This window comes from Gorilla gorilla, chromosome X, assembly GCF_029281585.2.
Source record: "Gorilla gorilla gorilla isolate KB3781 chromosome X, NHGRI_mGorGor1-v2.1_pri, whole genome shotgun sequence".
NCBI lineage: Eukaryota > Metazoa > Chordata > Mammalia > Primates > Hominidae > Gorilla > Gorilla gorilla.
Genome location: NC_073247.2, coordinates 49,019,532 through 49,043,105, shown reverse-complemented (window position 1 = coordinate 49,043,105; position 23,574 = coordinate 49,019,532). Strand labels below are relative to the sequence as shown.

General features: G+C 41.8%; 1 protein-coding gene across 1 annotated transcript in view; it reads right to left on the bottom strand.

The window, feature by feature from the left end:
- The window catches only part of TSPAN7 (tetraspanin 7), a 127,834-nt gene that overhangs the window by 13,979 nt on the left and 90,281 nt on the right, over positions 1–23,574 (bottom strand). The window contains exons 2-4 of the mRNA XM_004064003.5: positions 8,705–8,893; positions 3,560–3,634; positions 697–792 (exon numbers count right to left, since the gene is read on the bottom strand). Coding sequence (XP_004064051.1) covers positions 697–792; positions 3,560–3,634; positions 8,705–8,893 — 360 coding nt within the window. The remainder of the gene's footprint in view (positions 1–696; positions 793–3,559; positions 3,635–8,704; positions 8,894–23,574) is intronic.

Sequence of the window (23,574 nt, the reverse complement as noted above, 5' to 3'; positions counted from 1 at the left end):
TATACAGTTCCTTGTAGTATTCCTGAGACTTTTCTGTATATGTTGGAACTTTTATCAAAATAAATTAGAAAAAAGACTTCTTCTGAAGTAAACAAAACCAAGAAAAACCAAAGCAAAATCCTCCTTAGTGATTCCTGATGGGCAGTTATGCTTGAGTGCCAGCACTTGCCACCCAGACAGGAAATCTCTCTTCTATTTCCCCCATATCCTCCGCAAAGCATCAGGCAGCTCACCACCTTTACATACCTAACAGAGCCTCAGTTTCTTCTAGGTCCACTCTATGCCCACTCCACTGCCCCAGCCAGTGAATGCAGCTCGCCTGAGCTCTCCACCCAGCCTGAAGACATTGATTCCAGAAAGCCAGCCTCCGGGAGCCAACTCTAAGCAAGGTTGTCACACACTCACTGCCTAACTCCTTCCCAAGGGTTCAGATCTGAAGAGCAAATGAGCTGTCCTTGGCATACTTGCAACCCTTACTGATACAAGGCACACTCAAGGGAGTGGTCCTCCTTGACACTAATTACCTGAATAACTGGAGCCTGGACAAGGACTGGGTGTCAACTCTTGGCAATGGAACTGGACTAAGAGTTGAAGAACGGGAACGAATAGCAACTACTGGGCCAACCTACAGGCAGCCCATAAGTCTAAGCCTAGACCTCACAGTTAGTTCACACCCTCATCTCCTCTGGAACTTACGCTGCGCTGCACATGGTCCACTGCCCGGCTCCTCTCATCATTGCCATTGTAAGTCTGCATAGCGTCCGTGTAAGTCCTCAGGAAGGTGTCCTTGATCTATGGAAGACAAGGAGGGATGTGATTGCAGTCCACCACAGCCCAAACTGACTCCAATTCTTACCAACTTCTACCCTAACATAGCCTCTTCTGAAAGTCTCTGTATAAATGTAGGCCAGGGAGGCAATGCCCCATTTTCTGAGATGGAAAATCTCAGAAAATTCACCAGGGGGTTTTTAAGCTCCAGAATTTAAAAAATTGTTCCCCTCAGCCTCAATCCAGAGAAAGCCTGACCTGCTGAATGACCTACTGGAGGGGCCTGTCCATTTCTGAAAGGGCTGTGATGGTGAGCTGCCAAACCTCAGGCATGAGCTTTCTACTTATTTTCTTTGAATTGATTAATACCCATCTTTCTGTAACTTTCTCTGCCCTTACACAGGAGGCTCATAAAAGACAAACCACTTGGGTGGACAGGATGACTGATGTTTTGGTCAAAAACTGATCCCCGTTTTACCATAGGAGTGAGGCAAAACCAACTTTCACTTACCTGTCTTTATTGAGGCAAATTAAAAAAAAAAAGATAATAAAGGACAAGAACTTAAAAAGGTTGGCTGGGTGCAGTGGCTCATGCCTGTAATCCCAGCGCTTTGGGAGGCCGACATGGGCAGATAACTTGAGGTCAGGAGTTCAACACCAGCCTGGCCAAGATGGCAAAACCCAGTCTCTACTAAAAATACAAAAAAAAAAATTAGTCAGGCATGGTGGCAGGCGCCAGTAATCCCAGCTACTTGGGTGGCTGAGTCAAGAGAATCGCTTGAACCCAGGAGGCAGAGGTTGCAGTGAGCAGAGATTGTGCCACAGCATTCCAGCCTTTGCAACAGAGCAAGGCTCTGTCTCAAAAAAAAAAAAAATGGTTAACAAAACGTTTTCTGTCACCACATTTGACTTTGGGGTAACTTTCAAGCTCTGTTTCTCTGGAAACCTGATGAAGGTGGAATGCCGAATGTGTTACCAGGCCACTGAGTTTATGATAAAACTGACCCCCAGTTGGTAAAATGCCTCCAGATTGGGAGGACAGCAAATGACAATAACTACTTGGTGGGAAGCTTAGGGCTAAGTATGGTGACTCTCCTAACTAGGCATATTCTTTGCTAAAATGCTGTAAACTATGTCCATGGGACAGTTACAAGAGATAGAGATACCAGTTACATGCAGCTTCTAAGCTAAGGTGGCTACCACACCCAGCTGTGTCATCTCATTTAGCTACACTTAAGCTGTCTCTTAGGATGGGGGACTGTACACAGAATAGGCACTAGACTATTTTGAGGACTCATGGTGGAGAAACAAGCCCATTACTGCCTAGCAGGCAAACTGTGCTTCCTTTGTTATATCTTTCTGCTTTTGTTAAATGGCACTAAGTGAGACCTATTGTCATCATGTGAGTTTGACTAGCCAAACTCAAGACCAGCGCTGGTGGTCAGAGTGGCATTGTACCTTCCTCCCACAACAGCCCTCAGGGTTTCAGCCAAAAAAGATTAGGTACATGAGGATTTCCAGGCCCTAGGCAGCAAGCACCATTAAGAGAAAAACCCCTCCACAGAGCGCACTCTCAGCAACAAACAAGAGGCTCAGGTAGGAACAAGCCAGGCTGCTCCTGGTGTTCATACACGCACGAGGGGCACTTATTAGGGCTGTTGAGGCTGAAACTTCATCAGGTCTCACTTCACTAGAGACTATGAATGGGGTTCTAATTCCAAATGCAGCACCCATACAAACTGGGTTCTGGGAATCAGCTTTGGCATCTGGGATACTGTCTTTGGTAAAGGGGAAAAACAAGGCAGTAGGGGAGCAGAGAGCATACAGGCAAGCTCAGGGGGAACTGAACTTGGCCAAGCACAATAGTGGGATCTTTAAGTGTGCAGCAAGATGGGTTAATGAAAAAATTTTTTAAAAAATTAAAAAAAAAAACAGGGCCTGGGAACAGATGATGCCAGACTTTCGAGACCCACAGTAACACTCTCTCTGTTTTCCACCTGTATCTTTTTTTTTCTTTTTCTTTTTAACACATGTGTATCTACTTCTGGCTTTACTATTATTTATGGAGAGTCAATGATAAAATTTTGAGGCAGCAAGACAATTAGTTTGGCTTGCCTTTATAGTCTTAGAAATCTTGTTATACAGATATACACTTGTGCCTTACTGAAGCAGCTATTTTTAAAAACAAAAAATAGAGACAGGATCTCACTCTCTTGCCCAGGCTGGAGTACAGCAGTGTGATATTAGCTCACTGCAGCCTCGACCTCCCAAGCTCAAGTGATCCTCCCTCCTCAGCCTCCTAAGTAGCTGGGACTATAGATGCAAGCCACCACACCCAGCTAATTTATTTTTTTTATTTTTTAGAGATGGGGTTCTCACTATGTTGCCCAGGCTGCTCTTGAACTTCTGGCCTCAAGAGATCCTCCTGCCCCAGGCCTTGCAAAGCTCTGGTATTGCAGATATGAGCCACCATGCCCAGACTGAAGCGGCTATTTTTAAGGAGTATGAAATCCATATTGAAGGTCACTGCTTTATAATGGGAGAGAATCATTTTATGCAATGGCTACACAGAGAAACAGTGAAGATCAACAATGAAGGTTTCAAGCTTGGTGGAATTCCCACATTTAGAATTTCATGAAAATTTCAGGTCATATGACATGATCTTTGGAAAACAACAACACCACTGAGGAAAACAGCTAGCCTATATGCACCCTTTACACATTTCAAGAGGTTTCAAGAATCCTCCTCCCAAACACCCCTTAACTGAGTTCTGCATTTTGTGTATACTCACCTCATGACGAAACACAAACCCTGAAATGCCAGCTACGAGCTCAGCCAGGAACACCAGGGACAGAAACATGGCATACTGAAAATTAAGCACACAAAGACAAAGTCAGATACATCAGGATTAAGAAGAGGGCTTCTTCAGGGTAGGTTACTTTCAATCAGCGGGAATTAGACAAGTCCTCACACTCCCTAGACAAAGTTTAGAAAAAAATATAAAACATTCTTCTCTAAATTTACCCACATAAGCCTCAATCTAGGAATGTGTGCTTAATATGCATATGCATTTTCTAGTACACAGGCTGGGGAGAATTCATTGAGAGAGTGGCATTGTGCCTATCAGCTTGGCTCACCTGGAGAAATCTGGAAGGAACTTTCACAACTAAGGTATCCACTATTTGTTACACTAGAATCTTTGAGCTAGAAAAAAACCAAACTGCTCTGAAGGTCACAGGACACATTCTGCCCTGTCTGGGGGTCCTTTTTTACCACCTTCCTCACGACGGTCTGCAAGCCAATTCCCTGCGGCCCATTCCATTTTGAAACTGTTCCAATTGTTGGAAAGACTTCCTTTCCCTTTGGCCACAAGTCTGCCTACTTCTAACTTCCACTCACTGGCATTGGTGCTGCTTTCAGAAGAAATAAGAACCAGCCCAGTGTCTTTTCTCTAACGCTAGCCCATCATGTGTGTGAACACGGCCAGGATGAGAACCTGCTGCCTAGGCAAACGCCTCCAGTAGTCTCAACCACATCTCAGATGAAACAGTTACAAAACTGCTTCATTTGGAATTGTATCCCTCCCATCTGGGCCCAAGAAGCCAAACGTGTGCAAGATGATGTTCCTCTTCAGATTGGTGGTCATCACTGGACACAGTAGCCACTGCAGCTTTCCTGTGGAGTTGCCTGCCTTTCTTGTTCAGGATGCTGCATGGAGTTTATAGCCTTTCAAAAAGTAAATGCACTATACTACTAATGACATTTGCAAGCATCTAACGTCTTTAGTGCTTTTCATCTCATGCTGCTGATACTTCTCAAGTTTTTTGCATGTGCATGCACATGCAAGCACGTCTAAATTCAAGGGTAGTACATGGTATTTACAAAACATTAAGGATAACTTTGAAAGGCAGATAAAAACAAGAATTGATTCCTTACCTACAAGGCACATGTCTTACAATCTGCTTCTTATTTCAAAATGAAATATAATGGTTTTGAACATTTGCAATGGCCCTAAACGATGGTGTGGAATTTGGATAGATTGCATGTGGCCACATTACTTACCTGTAAAGTATACACATGTCTCATAAAGTATACATATGTATGCTGAGTCATAAATTTTTTTTCTCATCTAGTGGCACATATATCGAAAAAGGAAATGTTGGCTTAAAATATCAATTTCTTTCTAAATATTAACAAAATTCTCTAGAAAGCACAGCCACTCAAATACTAAACATGTAGTTATGAGAATGCCCCATGTACATGACTTCTTTCCCAACTTCATACAAAATGCAATTCAAAGCAGAGTTTGATGTGAGACTCTCCCATTTTGCTGATGGGATAAGCCTAGACTCTTCCAGAAAGTTGGGTGGGAAAATAACTGTTAGCAGGCAGGTGGAAGAAAGGGCATTTATCTCTGTAGTCAGAAGTCCTCCTAGGTTTGAATCCTATCTTGTTATGAATTACCTCTTAGAAAGGAGGCAGCCTCTCTGGGCTTCCATAAAGTAGACATAGTTATTTTCAGTTGTTTTGCAATTAATGAGGTTATATAAGGACTGCAAAATTCTAGACTGACAGTTAATCAAGTGATTTCCGCTCTCATCAGCCGAATCAGCAGTTTTCTGTGTCTGGCAAGTTTCCTGCCTCTAGGAGCTTTCAGAGAGTGGCCGTTTTACCTACAGAAGGCATTTGCCAAAAGCCTATTGGGCAGAGCTTGTACTAAATACAGGTCGGTAGGGGTTAGAGCTTTTTTCCCAAATGTAAACATTGGAGTTGAAATAGTCCTAGCTTTGGAAGGAAACATACAAGGGTTCAAATCCCAGCCTTCCATACATTAGCTGTGTGAATTTGGGTGGGTTATCTAAACCCCCAAGTTCCTATCACATTACATGAAAATATAACCTACACTGCATGGTGGTAGTGAGGAGAAAAATAAAATGTCATACGCACCCAGTATAGCCTCTATCACATAAAAGGACCAAATCATATTTTAAAAATTTTATTGTTTTTAACTAACATATAATAATTGTACATATTTATGGGGTACAGTATGATGTTTTGATACATGCATACTCTGTGTAATGATCAAATCAGAGTAGTTAGCATATCCATTACCTAAAATATTTCTTTGTGGTGGGAACATTCTAAATCCTCTCTTCTAGCTATTGCTAAATATGTAATACATTAACTATAGTTACCCTACTATGCAATAAAACACCAGATAATTCCTCCTATCTAGCTATGACTTTGCACCCATTGGCCAACCTCTGCTCCTCCCTCCTCCTCTGTCTCTAGACAAAAAAAAAAAAAATAAATGCTGATGAGGATGTGGAAAAGGGAGAACTCTTATACACTGCTGATTGGAATGTAAATTAGTACAACCACTATGGATAACAGAGTAGAGGTTCCTCAAAAAATTAAAAAGTAGAACTACCATATGATCCAGCAATCCTACTGCGGGGTATATACCCAAAGGAAATGAAATCAATATGTTGAGGAGATAGCCACACCCCCATGTATATTGCAGCACTATTGACAATAGCCAACCTAAGTGTCCATACACACTGGACACAATGTATCTATACACAATGGAATACTATTTGGCCATAAACAAGAATGAAATCCTGTCACTTGCGACAACGTGAATGAATCTAGAGGATTAAGTGAAATAAGTCAGGGAAAGAAAAGACTAATAACTGCCTGATCTTACACATATGTAGAATCTAAAATTTGATCTAAAAGACATTTTTAAAGACCCAAATTAAGCCCCAAACCAAAAAACTTCTCTACTTCCCAAAATGCTCACCTGCCAGCGAACTTGTGTTAGGAGAAGAAAATGGTAGTGTGGTGTGAAGCCACCTCCAGAAGAGGCCAGAACTAACTATTCCATTGTTTATACACATATCCTATTTTATGACATTATACTCAGCTATGGGATACTTCTGCCCCACAAGCAAATTTAGAATTAGAACATAAAAATATCACCTCTCCCACCCCTCTCCAGTCATAGCATTTGGGCCGGGAGAAACTTTGGTGATTTAGTCCAATTCTATTTTGTTACAATTGGAGACAAAGGTCCAAGGAGGTTACATCCTTGCCGCTAAAGACTTTAAACAGTTAGTTGGAATCAGTCAGGTCTCAACACCACATCACTTCCCTTCTTGTTTGAATGGATGGTTTTTTAGAATTTTTTCTTTTCTCTGCTTTTGAAGTTAATTCTCCCCTTGCTACTCATTGTGCTAAACAAAAGGTTCTCAATACTGGCTACAAGATTGAATCCTCTGGAGAGCTTTTTAGAAAATAAGACGCCAGGGCCTCACCACCACTGAGGAGTCTACTTCAACCAGCTAGCGGTGGGATGCTGGCAAAGGTTTTTGCAAATGGCTTCCCAGGTGATTTAATCATGTATCTGGAGTTGAGGACTACGGCACTAGACCAAAAGAAACCCTAGTGTTTATGAGAAGTACTAGAAGGTAGACTCAGGGTGTTAGAATAGAGTGCCAGGTGACAGCAGCAGAAGCCTGGCCCATAATCAGGATGGGCCTCATTATGGCTTGCCCATCAACCTGAAGAATCAGTGGCGGCTGAGGCATCAGCCTCCTGTATGGTCTGCAGGATAGAAAATGGCAAAGTCAAGCACCACCTCTGTGAGGTTGACAACAGAGACTGACTGCCCAGTGCCAGTTGGGAAGATGGTTCCTTTGGAATGAACCACTCTCACGCCCACATATATCACTAGATGGTATTAAATGTTACTACAACCTAGGGCTACACAGGGACAGGCAACATGGCCCTGATGGAATCTTTGCTTCTCCCTTCACGGAGTAAGATGCCTGAAATAAATATTTTTAAACAAAATTTTATTTTGAGGACAGGTCCTTGCTAATTTTTATCTATAAAATCCTTTACCATTAATCCCCATCAGTGAAGAACATGAACAGTGAATAGAGAATTAGTTAACTGCTGCACCTAAAAGTTAAAAATCACAGTAATAGCCTTTCAATAGTCTGCCCTTATCATCTGGGAAGCATCACTGCTTTATCTGTCCCATGAGAGTATGCACCCTGCACTGGTCCTGGTAGCCAACACTTGACACTGCATAAGTCCTCTGGGTGGCAGGTTCTGGCTTAGCTCAACTCTCATAGCACTGAGACAGGGAGTACAGGTTCAGAGAAGACCACACACATGCATCCATGCATGGCCAGGCTCAAGGAGGTGGAAAGTATTTCTCCAATAGGAACTTGGAGGTGAAAGTCTGCTTATGTTCAGGATGCTGCCTTGCCACCAAAGCTGCGTATCACATGCTTAAGGAGACTTCTAAGATATAGTTCAAAATTGAAACAGGGCGAGGCCAGGCACGATGGCTCAAGCCTGTAATCCCAGCACTTTGGGAGGCCGAGGCAGGTGGATCACGAGGTCAGGAGATCAAGACCATCCTGGCCAACATGGTGAAACCCCGTCTCTACTAAAAATACAAAAAAATTAGCTGGGCGTGGTGGCGGGCGCCTGTAGTCCCAGCTACTTGGGAGGCTGAGGCAGGAGAATGGCATGAACCCAGGGGTTGGAGCTTGCAGTGAGCAGAGATTGCGCCATTGAACTCCAGCCTGGGCAACAGAGCGAGACTCCATCTCAAAAGAAAAAAAAAAAGAAAGAAAAGAAACAGGGCATCTTGTCATGAGGATACAAATGGACTACTGCAATCACTGGCCACTGCTTTGTCATCATCTATCCGGAGGGACTGGGACTAGATTTAGCGTGCCAGGCTGTGTTTGGGGTTGTTTTTACCTCTAGGGGATTAAAGGATGGATTAGGAAAGAGTCTGGACTGAAATTGTTAAGGTCTTGTCTGTGACCTCAAGACGAACCACTTCACCTCCATGTAATTTATATTTTTACAAAAATATAGTTGAGAAAGCAGTATTATATTGTGACATACTCACCAGTTTCAGCATCCATGGGCTACCACGACATGTAGCAAAGCATCCAAACAGGCCAAAGACAACAATAGTGGTGCCAGTTCCGATGAGCACATAGGGAGCATTTGTGGAGTTCTCGGCAATAAGGGAGATATAGGTGCCCAGAGTAAGTTTGCCCCAGACTCCAACAGCCAGCAGGATCACCCCAGTGATCTGAAAGAGGGAGAGGAGAGTGTGAAGCTATTGCCAAGAGAGGTGAGAATCAGCACAGAGCAATGTGGCCAAATTTGAAGACTCAAGTTTCCGTGAATAAGACGGTACTTGCTGTAGGATTCCCTGAGCAACGAGAAATGTCAGAGAGTGTTAACTAAAATCATCATAAAGACACTTCGTTTTTTTTCCCCAATAAACGTGCCCCTTACACAATCCCATATGCAATTATTGTGTTAATTAGAAGTCAAGCCAATAATAAAGAACTTCTTTTTTAAAAAGCAGTTTACAAAGCACATCATACGACAGGTCTGAGAGCCTTCCCCCAGCTGCTGCCTGACACCAAGCTGGGTATAACCCCATGAAGAATGACAGCTGCCCTCTTTGATGGCATGTGTGTACACAGTATATTTTATGGACATCCTGCACAATGTTTTCAGGAACACAGTGATTCCCTTTGACTATTATTGCAGAAATTTCCACAAAAACAAAATATTCCAAATACTTTTGAATCCCTATTGATGTGCTGTCTTAATATTTTATTCAATATAAAACAACAGAAGAATCTGCATAGTTCCTGGAATTAGCTGTAATGCGATTTGCCAAATCCCACTGATCAGTCCAAAGGAAATCCCTATAGCATGTCTAAACTAGAACCCTGCATCAATCAGGCCTTTACTTTATGGGATAGATTCCAGGGTGCATACTATGCCTAACACCCCACCCCCTGCAGGCCACACGCCCTGGCAGCTTTAGCTGCTAAAGCCACTGGGGTTGCTTTATGTCTCTAACCATCTCCCAAGCTGGTCTTTCAGGTCACCAATAGCTTAGCAACTCAAACTGACAGCCTTGTAACTGCTACCACTTCTGATACCGCATGAAGCTTGAAAGAAACCTGGGTGTCCAAGAAAGACCATCTCCAGTTTGGCCCCACCGTAGAGCCTAATGTCTCATACCACACGCCTTGGATCCCTGTCTAGTTTGCTCACTCAAGTGAGGAGTCAAGGTGAGAAAACTGGAGAGAATTGGCATGATACAAATCCATACCCACCTTGCCAAGGTTTCCCTTGTCAATCAGTACACAGTTCCTAATATCTGTGACCATCACGAAATATATGCTATACCATGAACCAAATGGCTGGGTCAGTGAAGATGCTTAGACCTCTCTCCTTTATACTCTGAAAATACTTTCTGTAATTTGGAACCATCAAGCTCCATTATCAGATTTTTGTGTGTGTGTGCAGGACCAAGAATGGTCCCTGTACTTTTCACTGCATAAGGTAAGTGTGAGCTCTACCTGTATGGGGGAGAGGTCAGCAAAAACAACTAGAGTTTGGTGACACTTAAACCCTGGCAGCCTGTCTACTTTGTAGAACCTTCACCATGAAAGACAGAATTAAAGGTTTTAAATCAGAAAAAGATTGAGGAACTAGTGCTACTTTTATTAGGCAAAGATAAACAATCGTGATGCAGTGTTGCGGTGAAAGTGTTTGACACTAATATTTGGGAGAAAGTGGCCCCGTGGAGGTTGACTGTCTTTCAAAACTTCCAATGGAGATGGCCTAGTGAATTAAATCCAAGAAAACCAAGAACACAGATGTTGCCAAGAGTTCTAAGTCCTCTGCTGACACCCGGTGGTTGTTTAAAAAAGTACTTTCCTTGAGCAGCCTCTTCTGCCATACTCCCCAACACGGAAACATAAAATGCCTTTTAACTGCTAAAATCAAATTTTAAGAATCAACTGTCAAGTCATTAGGGGTAAAAATGCAATGGACACTATGTAGAAAAGGACAGTGCCTGTGCCATCTTTTACTAATGCCTAGCACAGTGCCAGGCACAGAGTAAATGCTTACTATTCCATTGAGAAAAAATATATATTTTTTTCATTTCTCTGGGTCTTAGAACCTGTATTTTATAAAACAGAGCTATCAGATACCACATACTTACACAACTTCTACATCTGGTAAATACTGCGAGGTGATTTTAAATGGGACCAAAGAGAAATTTCCCCCATACTTTCCACTGTAGCATTATCAGCCTAAGCTGTAAACATCACAATGTAAATGTACTGAACAAAAGAAAAATTCAGTTAAGCTAGTCGTTGTTTAGGCTGAATATATGCCTCATTCGGAAACTTGTGACTTCATGGTATTGCTCCCAAAGATACATGAACACTTCAAATACAAACTGAGCAGCTGCATTCTGTGAACTGCTATTGCTGGTCCTTATTGGAATGTGATTGCTTTAATGAAAATGTATACTGCTAATCAAGTATGAGAGTCTGATAACTTACATTTCTGTGACCAGTGATTTCATGAAGTTCAGTTACTACCAGAACAAATCTTACATGCAGTATGTCAAAGTTAACACAAATCCTGATTTTAAGGCAAACAGTACCAAGATCATTTTAATGCCTTTTCTTTCATAACATAATTTATCCTAATGCAATCATTGCTTTGTATATGAACCCTCTCCTCATGTAAGTGCAAAACCTATACCAGTTTGTTAAAATGGTCATAAAATGTAAATTACACAAATACTCCATTTTCAGAAAAAGACTTTTTAATTTCAATAGGTTTTTGGGGAACAAGTGGTGTTTGGTTACATGAATAAATTCTTCAGCGGTGATTTCTGAGATTTTGGTGCACCCACCACCTGAGCAGTGTACACTGTACCCAATGTGTAGTCTTTTATCACTCATCCTGCTCCCATCCTTTCTCCCCAGTCCGCAAAGTGCATTGTATCATTCCTATGCTTTTTGCATTCTCACAGATTAGCTCCCACTTATGAGTGAGAACATACGATGTTTGGTTTTCCATTTCTGAGTTACTTCACTTAGAATAATGGTCTCCAATTCCATCCAGGTTGCTGCAAATGCCATTACTTCATTCCTTTTTATGGCTTAGTAGCATTCCATGGTGTGTGTGTGTGTGTCTGTGTGTGTGTGTGTGTGTGTGTGTGTGTGTGTGTATACACCACATTTTCTTTATCCACTCATTGATTGATGAGCATTTGGACTGGTTCTATATTTTTGCAATTGCGAATCGTGCTGCTATAAACGTGTTTCTTTTTTGTATAATGACTTCTCAGAGAAAGACTCCTTATAAAGACCTTGGTGGTCTTTATAAGTTTGCCAGTGGGTGCAAACAAACACAATACTATGAACACCATATTGCATGGGAGAGAAAACATCCAACATTCTAACCTTGACCAAGTCAAGGTTAAGCCTTAGAGGGACTCATGTTCCTCTCAATAACGTGGAAACTGGGTTTGACACGCCCCTTCCAGCACTCATGTGCTAGGAATCTAAGAATAACCAGAAGAGGAAGGCCTTCTCCAATATTGCTATTGTCATACTCAAACACTCCTGATGAACCAGCTCTGTTCAGAAGCTTGAACTCCACTCTATATGGTTCCAGGAAAACAGCTATTCTCTGGGCAGTTCCCAACCTTTGTTCATGATGATCCACTTACCTAGAATTCTATCCATCCTATCTTCTTACCTATCCATCCTATCACTCTATATCCTAAATTCTTATGGTACACACTGTACTCACTCCTCTCAGCCTCCTCAAAGTCACTCTGCAGTATACCATGGTCCTTCTGTACCCTACCCATCCTCCTGTGCATATCCAGGAGCACAACCTCTTGAGGGTGGGAGCTGTGTACCTTGCACACAGTCAATGTTCTGTACCTGTCCATTTAACGAATGAATAAGCAACCAATTGTAGAGTTAAGAAAGGAGAAGTTTCATGTTAGCCATCTATTTGCTATACCCTCTGAACCTCTGTGAAGAACTATCAGAAATGGTAAGAATGCCACTCTGGACCAGAGAGGGCCAGTAATCTGGGGAAATAACAAGGCTAAAGACAAAGAAGAAAAGATTAAACAGACAAGGGAGAAAATGGTTAGGCTGCGGCATACCCTTAGGTGACTAAGACCATATGTGGTGGTAGTAGTGGTTGGTGGTGGACGTGAGGTGGGTGTTCGAAGAAATTGCCAGGTAGTTGAAGGAAAAAACACACCTACAAGCAAAGGGCTAAAGATCCATAAAACACTCTAACTGGCATTTTATCACATTCTTCTTGCTATAAAAATGTTTCTCACTAAGGATAAAAACCATACAAAGATAAGCCCAAGACAAAAGCCACTATCATATGTATAAATTTTTTCTTGGCTCTCATCAACACACATTCACTCCACACATGTACTTTTGCAAGCACCCACAGGAAAGTCATGTCTCAAACATGACTTTCAAACTGAAAAGCAAGGGACTTTTTTTTTTTTTTAAACATCTCTCTCCTGCTGTGAGGTGCAATGAGTAAGTTCGGAGTTCACCAAAGCAATTGTGTGTCTGAGCTCCTCAGAGACCTCAAATCCCTAAATCAATCATCAGCATATGTTACCTTTCTCATGGAGGTTTTGCTTCTTTCTCAGAAGAATTGATCAGCAAGCAGCCAACGCTGTGGTTCGGGGAGGAGAGAGATAGGAGACCATGGATAAACTACATGACTGGCCTGGTGAAGGACCAGCACCACCTTATATGCTCCCAAACCAACCACAAGCCAGGATGGCAGGCCCAGCCTTCCATCAGAAGTAACCAGGCTGAGGCTCTCCCTTTCTTGCTTATTCCTGGCATCTCATTTTCTGTGTGCTTACAACACAGCTCAAATTTTACGGGTAGCAAAGTACCACTAGCTACTATTAATTTAGGCTTGGTGATGAGACAGAGTAAAGCTATAATCATGGCATCAGAAAAGTTAGATCAGAACTGAAAAGGCTTCTGTGTGATGATACATATTACTATAAAATTATACTCAAAGAAAACTTACAGATAGGTTTGGAAAGATGCCAAGGGGTATCCAAAATGCTCTGAAACAGACTTACTAAGGTTTATTTTCATCCTAAAATGGACATTAGGGGAGCGAGTAGCCAACATAAACAATTCCCCTTGCTCTTGGCAGGTCAACCTGGCTAATACTGATAAGTCTCTCTGTGGATCTTGTAGCATCCTGATCTTCAGAGAGGTGCCAGAAATAGAGGGCTTCCATCCTTCTCACCTGTCCAGAGGCATTTTACTTGAGCCCACTCTGTTTTGTGCGTGCAGACCACAGACCTTATGATGAAACTGCTGCAGCTGCTGTGCCAGGTCTGAGAGGGCAAAGTCCTTATTTCCTCTCACTAAATCCTTAATACAAGGTTCATAAGCCCCACCTTCTATGTGAATATATGCACATTATTCTAATGATGGCACAAGTTCATATCTACTATATCATTCAATTAAAGAAAAAAAAGACAACAAAAATTGAATCACAGAGGTACAAGCTATCAAAAAGAGACTGCTTACTAAATAGCCATATGGAATAGAAAGCACTGCATCTAAAAACCAACAAAAAGAAACACACAGGCGAGATCGTAGGCAGAAGTCTTAGCTAGATTGCATTTTAGTTGACCCACAATTCAATCATCCCAGAGGTTTACAGGTTAATTCCTTCATAGCAACTACACACAAAGGTATTGTGAAATATCCCCCAGAGGATTCTGTAACTTAGAAGAAAATGCATGACACTGAAACTCCATACACATCATCAATAATTAAAATCCACGTTCCTCAGATGTTAGGTTTTAAGAGGAAAAGTACCTGACAAACTATTCTCTTAGCTGATTCTTATGTGAGTGTGTGTGCCAAGGGGACAAAGAGGAGGAGAATTCTTTGCACAATGTTGGGACCTGATTAGGTAGAGGTGGAGAAAGTAACCAGAAAAGCAAAGAAACCAGCAGCTTGTATAATGTTATGGTCTTATTTTAAGAAGTAACAGTGTGCATCCATTATATTTACAACTTAAAATTTTATTACAAATTGTATGTATACTTAGGGTTTTTAAAATAGACTAAGAACCAGAATTTATTGGGATTCCTCACTGGGCTTGAGAACCCATTCCAGATGAGTGGCAGAAAGGGACTCAATATATTTAAAAGAACATTAGCTGGGGCCAGACGTGGTGACTCATGCCTGTAATCCTAGCACTTTGGAAGGCAGAGGCAGAGGTGGGTGGATCACTTGAGGCCAGGAGTTCGAGACCAGCCTGACCAACATGGTGAAACCCCATCTCTACTAAAAATACAAAAATTAGCCGGGTGTGGTGGTGCGCGCCTGCAATCCCAGCTACTTGGGAGGCTGAGGCGGGAGAATCGCTTGAACCCACAGGGCAGAGGTTGCAGTGAGCCAAGATCATGCCACTGTACTCCAGCCTGGGTGATAGAGCTTTACTCTGTCTCAAAAAAAAAAAAAAAAAAAAAGAAGAAGAAAAAGAAAAAGAAAAAAGAATGTTAGCTGAATGTGGTGGCTCATGCCTGTAATCCCAGCTGCTCAGGAGACTGAGACAGGAGGATCACTTGAGCCCAGGAGTTCGAGGCCAGACTTGGCAGCATAGCAAGACCTCCATCTCAAAAAAAAAAATTAGAATTAAAAATGTTAGAGCTCTTGGCTGGGGTTTAGAAGACCAGGGCTTCAGTTGTAGTTTTGTCATTAATGAGCTGTGTGACTTTGGGCAGATCACCTGATGTTTCTGGGCCTCAGTTCACTCTTCAATAAAATCAGGAAGTAGAGAAACCTGATTGCCAGTGCTTCCCTCCCAGCTCTAACATTCTGATACAACAAATTAGAATCTCAAACTTGACACACTCAGTCACGCTGAAATATATTTATAGCTGTGCTTTTAAGCAAACAAAAGAGAGTTTCTAAGATTCTCCCTGTATCTGATAAACCACCAGCAGCAGGGGTAGGAAAGTTGGCTCATTTCTGGACCTGAAGCCCACTGTTCTGTCAGCTTTCCCAGGTGGCGAGAGGCTCCTGGGTAAGAAAGGGTAGGAAGAATGCCCAGCAGGACACGCGTTTGTAGTTTTACACAGACACGCAAAAATTTATAAGCTCACTAGCATAACAAAAGCTTTACTTTTTATAAGAAGATCCCACTGTTACCAAGACATGTGCTTTGAACTCTCTCTAGGCAAGTATTTTGACCAATTCAACCTTTTTACTCCATTTTTGTCTCTTGTGTACATGTATACATGTGTACGTCTGTGGGTGTGTGTGTGTGTGTGTATATGGAAGATAATACATGTTATATGGCTGACAGGTTGGTGGTATCATTAAAAGGAGACAGAGAAGTTAAGAAGCGGGAGAGGAGTGAGATAATCTTAAGTGCTGACTTGTTAAAATTGAATCTGAGAACCAATAAGAAATCCAGAGACCGTCTGGTCCAGGCTCTGTTTTCTATTGGGTTTGGGGTGACCAAAGGTCACAGAGGCAACATGTTCAGAAGGCAGTTGTGAATGTGGGGCTTGAATTTAGGAGTAAGTCAGAGCTGCAGGTGAGGGCTGAGGCCAGAAGTGACAGCTAAGAGGGAAGAATGAATCTTGGGAAACAGAAGCAGAAGATGGTGGGAAGTTCAAGGACTGAGGCTTGAGGAAGACTGTCACTAGAACATGAAAGGACAATGCTGGAAGACAGGGGACAGCAAAGAGACGCAAAACAGTGTGGACAAGTCTATAAAGGTGGCTGCCAATATGAGAAGTAGGACATGGAAGAAAGAGACATTTTCTCCTTTAAAGATTTATTGGAAACAAGGCCAAGCACAGTGGCTTGTGCCTATAATCCCAGCACTTTGGGAGGCCAAGGTGGGAGGATCACTTGAGGCCAGGAGTTCAAGACCAGCCTGGGCAACATAGTGAGACCCCATCTCTACAAAAAAAAATTAGCCAGGTGTGGTGGCACATGCCTGTAGTCCCAGCTACTTGGGAGGCTGAGGTGGGAGGATCACCTGAGCCCAGGAGGTCGAGGCTGCAGTGAGCTAAGATTGTACCACCACACTCCAGCCTGGGTGACAGAGCAAGATCTTATTTTTTTAAAAAAAAAAGACTTATGGGAAACAAAACACCAGCACAATTAATTGATCCTGCATACTCTAATGACCAGACAGGGTACTCTTTTTATTTTTGTACCCAGTACAGCCCACTGAGATTACATTTTGTATTTTAATATTATTACATCCTAGATCCAATTCATAGACTTCAAGTTTCAGGAGCTAGGTCATGAAGCTAGAGTGATTTGTCACAAACTCTAGCTTCTATTTGGATTTTATCAGGGATCAGATAGCCAGAGTCTAAAATGCAGATTGTCTAACAAGATATAACAAATCACAGATGCTTTTGAAAATATGAAAATGGCTTTGAACAGCACTATGAAAAGTCAGAAATTCTAGCTTTGACTGTGGGTCTATTACAGTCTCTTCATATGCGTAGTGAAACAACTAATCATTTCATAGGAAGTGGCTCCAGGCATGCTGTAAATCCAGCAAACAATACTTCCTTCTCTAAGTTGCAACCACTAGCTTACACCAGTCATGTTGCATATCTGTGTCTTAGTTCAGCATCTACAAAGTGGCAGGACTAGCCCCAGGGCCCTTCCAGTGCTAGAGTTACTTGTTTCTTTGAATTGCCCAGTGGTCCTCAGAAGGGCAAATATCAAATTCAACTGTTAGCTCAGATGCCAAAGACTGGTCAACAGCATTCACCAAGGGGCTGCACCTGCTGGGCTCTGTACTCATCCTGGGGAGTTTAGCTGGAGGGTGGCTCAAGGAGGTGGCTGGCTAGAGACTGAATACTCTCTAATGTCCTGTGGGCCCATGAAGTGGTAAAAATGGACCCATATGGTGACAGTATTTTCAGAATTAAAAACAGAATCTGAACACGGTAGAGATCTTTGAAATTGGCCTGTCACAGAAAATCAGGGCTATACAGCTGCTAAAATAATAATAAATGCCACCTTGTTAAGAGAGCCTTTTACTACTTGAATAACTAAACTCCTTCAAATGAGGCCCACACAGCTCTACCTTATACTTAATTCCATTATTCAACAAATAGAGTCACAGAAAATTCCTGAACATGTTATTAGGTACTCTGTATATCACACTGGGAAAAGAGAAAAAATGGTCAGCCCTGTTGAATTGGTTTCTCATTTCTTTTACATTACCCTAAAAGCTTACAGACTTTAGGTTTCTTCTCCCTTAAAAACTAAATTCCCCAAAAAGGCCCAGAAGCAAAAAGAAAAGAAAGAATTTAACTGTACACATATCCGTACATTGAGAAATGTTCTATTACATCAGAGAAGAATGTTAAGGGTAGCTTATTCTGAGCCTCTTGGCATTATTTTTTCTTTATAAGCATTGTTGAGTTCTCCTAGCAAATGTTTAAAACAGGACTTAGGTTTTTGATCTATACTAATAGTGAAGGTCTTATTTCAACTTTGAGAGTCCAAGAGCATGTGAAAGGAAGAAGCAAGCAAACCAGAGGTTAAGATTATATGAATATAGCTCATACCTCTGGTTTCATGATGACCCAGATACATAAATAGACATCATATAGGTAAATGCCTATTAGGAATTGGGGCCAGCAAAGCCACTTACCAGGAGATTTATGTACTTAGAAATCTGCACCAGCTGTAGTGGCTAAAGTGACAGAAGCTTAATGTTTGGGGGATTCCCTGTATGCCCCAACTCCTTTATCTTTTGGCACAGTTGAATACACACTAAGGCCATGTGAGTGCCAGGAGCACTAACAGTCTTAGCGCCATTAGCAGATAGCCAACCACCACTGAAAGAAGAGTTACGGCAAGAAACCCCTTCCCTTGCTTCCATTCCTCAGGTAACCAGCACTGTGAAAAGACGGATCAAATTCTACACTAATAAGATACTTTTTAAAAAGATCATGTCAGAATAAGCTTATAAACAAGAGCCACATATTAATGTGTGTTGACAGAATGTTTGTACTGACTACACATTTGTTCTGCCCTGTATTAATTGTATTAATACATCAAGATTTTAAGTCATGTGGGGAAGGAATAAATCCTTTCCTCCTTTATATCCACCAAAGCCTCAGCCATACCTCGTACCTGATTTTCCAAGACAACATGCTGTTCAAATATTCTGTCCTAATATCCATCAAACAGAATCAGCTTAATAAATACAGAATGAATCTTAGTGACAAGCTCTTCTTCAAATTCAGCTCCCTTTTATTGGCTGTGTCCTCGTAAATTTTGGATGGGAATGAATCTGGAAAAACGAATCGTAACAATTTTTCCATAAATGCCAATCCGACAGTGGCACACTTCTTTCTCATAATTATGTTGAACATATTTGGCTTTCCTGGAGTTCCATTATTTTCAAAAGGGAGAATCTTCTTTGCATAATTTATATATAGGATTATCATCTTCAAAATACTGAAACCAAAACCATAGTCCTAATAAATACTTTATACACAGGAAGAAGCTAGAACTCAGATGGCAAAAAAGTCACTGAATTCCCGCGCTTTATGTGACTATGCATCGATGGGGTGTGATGAGGTGGGTTGGTTTGAAGAACTCATGCCTCCTTTCAGGTGAAACTGGAGCCAATAAGACATAATGTTAGAAGAGGACCTACTATTAAATGTGGAAAAACCTGGAAAAGAAAGCATGTATGCAGTGTTCAAGAGCAAGATTCTCATATAAATAGTAAGGTAGGATTTTCCTTTCAATGATCCTAACTTTCTCCTGAGGTGATTTAAGGAAAAAAAAAAAACTTAAAAACTGGTATTAGTGACTTAATTAGCTTTCAACACTCATATGTCCACACTGCATGCATATATATATATATGGTACTGCTACTAAATGCAATGTACAGGGAAAATTCAGATGTCTAACATTGACAGAGTACTATGAAAAAAATAACTTTAAGGTAATAGTAATATGTTTTTGGCCCCCCCAAAAATCAGACATTTTGGAAAAGCACAAAGAGGACACTTCACCACTTCTACCACTACCACCCTAGGCCAAGCCTCCATCTCCCCTTGCATCCACCCTTGCCCCCATTCTCTATTCAACACAGCAGTTGAGATGATCCTGCTGAAACCTAAGTCCAATAATATCGTGACTTTGCTCAAAATCCTCCCACAACATTTCATCTCTCAGAGAGAAAGTCAATGTTCTTATCCTGGCCTGCAAGGTCCTACTTGACCTGCAGCCTCCACTGGTTCACTCTGCTGCAGCCTCACAGGCCTCTGTGCTCACCCTCAACACTCTTGGCATGCTCTTGCCTCAGAGATTTCACACTTGCTCTTCCTTCTGCCTGGAATTCCAAGATCTCTCATTTCAGGTCTCTGCTCCTCCATGAGCCCTTCCCTGATGCCCCTATTTGAAACCAGAATTCCACTCCCCCACGGGGCTCCTGCTTTATCTTTCGCAACTGCACCTATCATCTTTGTATACTATTTACCTTACTCACTTTGTCTGTCTACCAAAATGAATGTTAAGTTCTGTGAGGGCAGGATTTTTGTCCTATTCATGGGTGTATCCCCAGGGCCAATACAAATGCCGGCTCACGGGAGGGGCTTAGTTAAATATTTGCTAACTGACCAAATACAAGACAGCAGGCAGGTAAGTAAGTATGAGCTTTGGAGGCATAAAGTCTATTGTCACTAGCACTGCATCAAGGAGGCTAAATGGTGGGCCTGACTACTGTAAGGCCCTGGCAGTTGCACTCAGATAAAAACCTGTTCTTTAGCCAATTGCTTCTAATCCAGCACATTGCTTCATAAATGTCTGCTTTTGGCCACAAGGGGGACTAAATGAGAAAGCATGGGAATAGTTCCTTCTAATCCATCACCACTAATAGAAAAGTAATTTGAAGCTCTAATATCCTATAACTCTATGAGTTCTGTAGCTGATGGTTAGGAGCCAAGATAATGAACAGCATTTAAGTAAGATTTCCCTGTCTCTTAAAAAATGTACAACTGAGGTGCTTACTATCTATGTGCCCTGTACTATGCTAAGTGCTTTAATGCTTTATCTGGCTCAATCCTCTTAATAACCCTATGAAACGTGCCCAAGGTCATCGCCACTAAATGGCAGAACAGTTACTCAAAGCCCTGACCCTCCACTACTGCTTTCCTTTAATGTCCTCTTTAGCCTGTCTGTAGAAGGTTCTTTCTCCTCAACCCTTTACTCCTAACTCTTCCACAAGAGGAGTTCATAAGCCAGCATCGTCCATCCTGGCACTGATTTGTCCTTGAGTCAACCCGGAGAATTTGGCTGCCATAATTAAAAATAAATAAGATCTATAGGCATGGCCAATAATTCATTTATTTTAAAAGGCTATCCATTAGCATTAGGAGATATACCTAATGTAAATGACGAGTTAATGGGCGCAGCACACCAACATGGCACATGTATACATATGTAACAAACCTGCACGTTGTGCACATGTACCCTAGAACTTAAAGTATAATAAAAAAAAATAATAAAAGGCTATGCATTATTCCCCTCCTTCAAGCAGGTAAATCTATAGAAATGAAAGCATGTTCCACTCCAAGCTATAGTTTGATACTTTAAAAGCCAGTATGGGAAATAAATATCTTCATGTGTATGTCGAGGTGAACCAGAAATGTTCAATATCATTAGCACCAGGAACAAACCTATGGGAGGACTGATCTGAAGAATCAATAAAGCTTGACAAACACATGGAAAACTGTAGTGTCTTGAGTATTGGTTTTCTACCAAGCACATTCTAGAACGAAAGCTTAAGAAACTTAAGTACTCTGGTTTTGGCCCTGAGAAGAGAAACAAGAGGCCACAGGTGCAACATATATGAGGAGAACCCACTCTGAAACTGTGGAATTGCCTTTCAAAGTAGCTCTAACCAAAAGCGATGGGCTGAGTCACCAGATAAGGCAACCGCATCGTATCTGCTCACCCCACAGCCTGGGAGGGGGATTTGATTGGCTGTTCACGAACGAAGGGCACAGTCTGGAAACAGAGTTAACCATGTATGTGTGTGATAAATAACATTTATTGAGCAGTACGGTGCTCCTTATACGCTTCATCACATTTATTCTTAATCTCTGTTTTGCAGATGAAAACCTGAGGCTTTCAGTTGTTGACTTTCAGCAACGTGCTCAAAGTCACAAAGCAAATAAGTGGTATAGCCCAGAGTCCAATCAATTTCTGTCCAACTCGAAGGCAGTTTTCCTGGCCATTATTATATTCTGCCTCTTGCGGCAGTGTAAGTAACAGCAGTCAAGGCCAAGGGCTGAGTTCCTCTCTCCAATATTACCCAGTCACTGACCCTCTCCTCTAGGTAGGCGAACGCTAAAGAGAAGCCTGGTTTTCTTTATACTGCCTAAGGGCTTCCTACGAGTGAGCTGTGAGGAAACCAGTACCCTGAACCAATTTCCACAGTGAGGTTTCTTGGGCAGTTTCTAATTGTCAATAGCCAGGAAACATGGGTAAAGGCAGAGTGGGAAGAAACGGACTCTACAGACTGACCCTGGGGGCACTGGCCTTTTCCCTTCTCCTTTCCTGGGACGGGCCTCCCGTGCCCCTTATTGGGCATACTCCATTTTATGAACTGGGCTGTGTTCTGGATTATTTATACATTACTTGTTTGAAACTCAAAATGTATTTTCTTTGAGAAACCATGTTATACCTGGTGGCTTGTTTCTAGGCCAGTCCTCAAAAATCTATATTTAAGCCAGTTTTAGGGAAAGTTATAGGGAAACAGATTTTTGGCTCATTACAAGGAAGAACTTTCTAATAATAGGCACTGCCCAAAATGGAGTGAGTTGCCTTGGGAGGTGTTACAACAGAAGGTAAACAGCTTTCTGGGCAGCCCCATAGAGACTCTGGATGCAACCATGGGACAGAAGTCCTATGACTGGGAATCCAGCAGGAAGGCCTAAGTTACACTGTTTCTCAAAACCTGTTCTTATTCTGACTATTGTCCCAGAAGGCTTGTGCTAGCTAATTGGCTAGCCTTTGCTAGCCAATTATCTCCCTGGATTTTCATACATGGATGAATAGGAGCATTAACAGCACAGGAATTGGGGAAACCATTTTCCCAGATCTGGAGTTTCATTTCCTTTGATCTTCAAAGGAAGCGATAGGTCATATAATTTTGACACATTAAGAGCAAGAGAAAAGCCTGTTCAGTGTAATGGGGCTGCAATGAAAATGAGCTGTGTTCTTTAAAAGAGGATATGGCACTGGAAGGAGTATTTGCCTTATTATTTTAATTCTTCTATTTTCCATAAGCAAATACACTCTACATCACTTAGAGTCAGAAATCCTGGATGACTTTAAGAATCAGTGAAGCTGGTTAAAGATAAATTTACAAAAACTATAGTTGCAACCTTCATACTTTTCACATATAGACAAGGATTCTGTCAAAAACCTGACATATATTGGAACTAAAAAGAGGAAGTGTCTAATAAGGTGCTATTAGTAATGGTATATTGCACCAGAGATCTATTCCTATAGAAAATTACATAGCTCGTTACATGGCTATGGGGGCAAATACAACTCCACTTTGGACCCTGAGGCAACACAACCATCAAGCTTGCTCCTGCAGGATACATGCAGGGCTCTACCTGCTCAGCCCTCCTGCCCCATCGCTGCCCAGCCAGGTCCTACCTGCCTTTCAAAGCACAACGAAGATGTCCTTTCACCAAGAGGCCTTTCCTGACACTCAAAGACAATAATCATTTCATCCTCTTCTAAATGTGCTTAAGATTTTCCACACACATATATATATATTTTCCACATATATATATATACCTCTTATGACTGACTTTTTTTTTTTGGGGGGATGGAG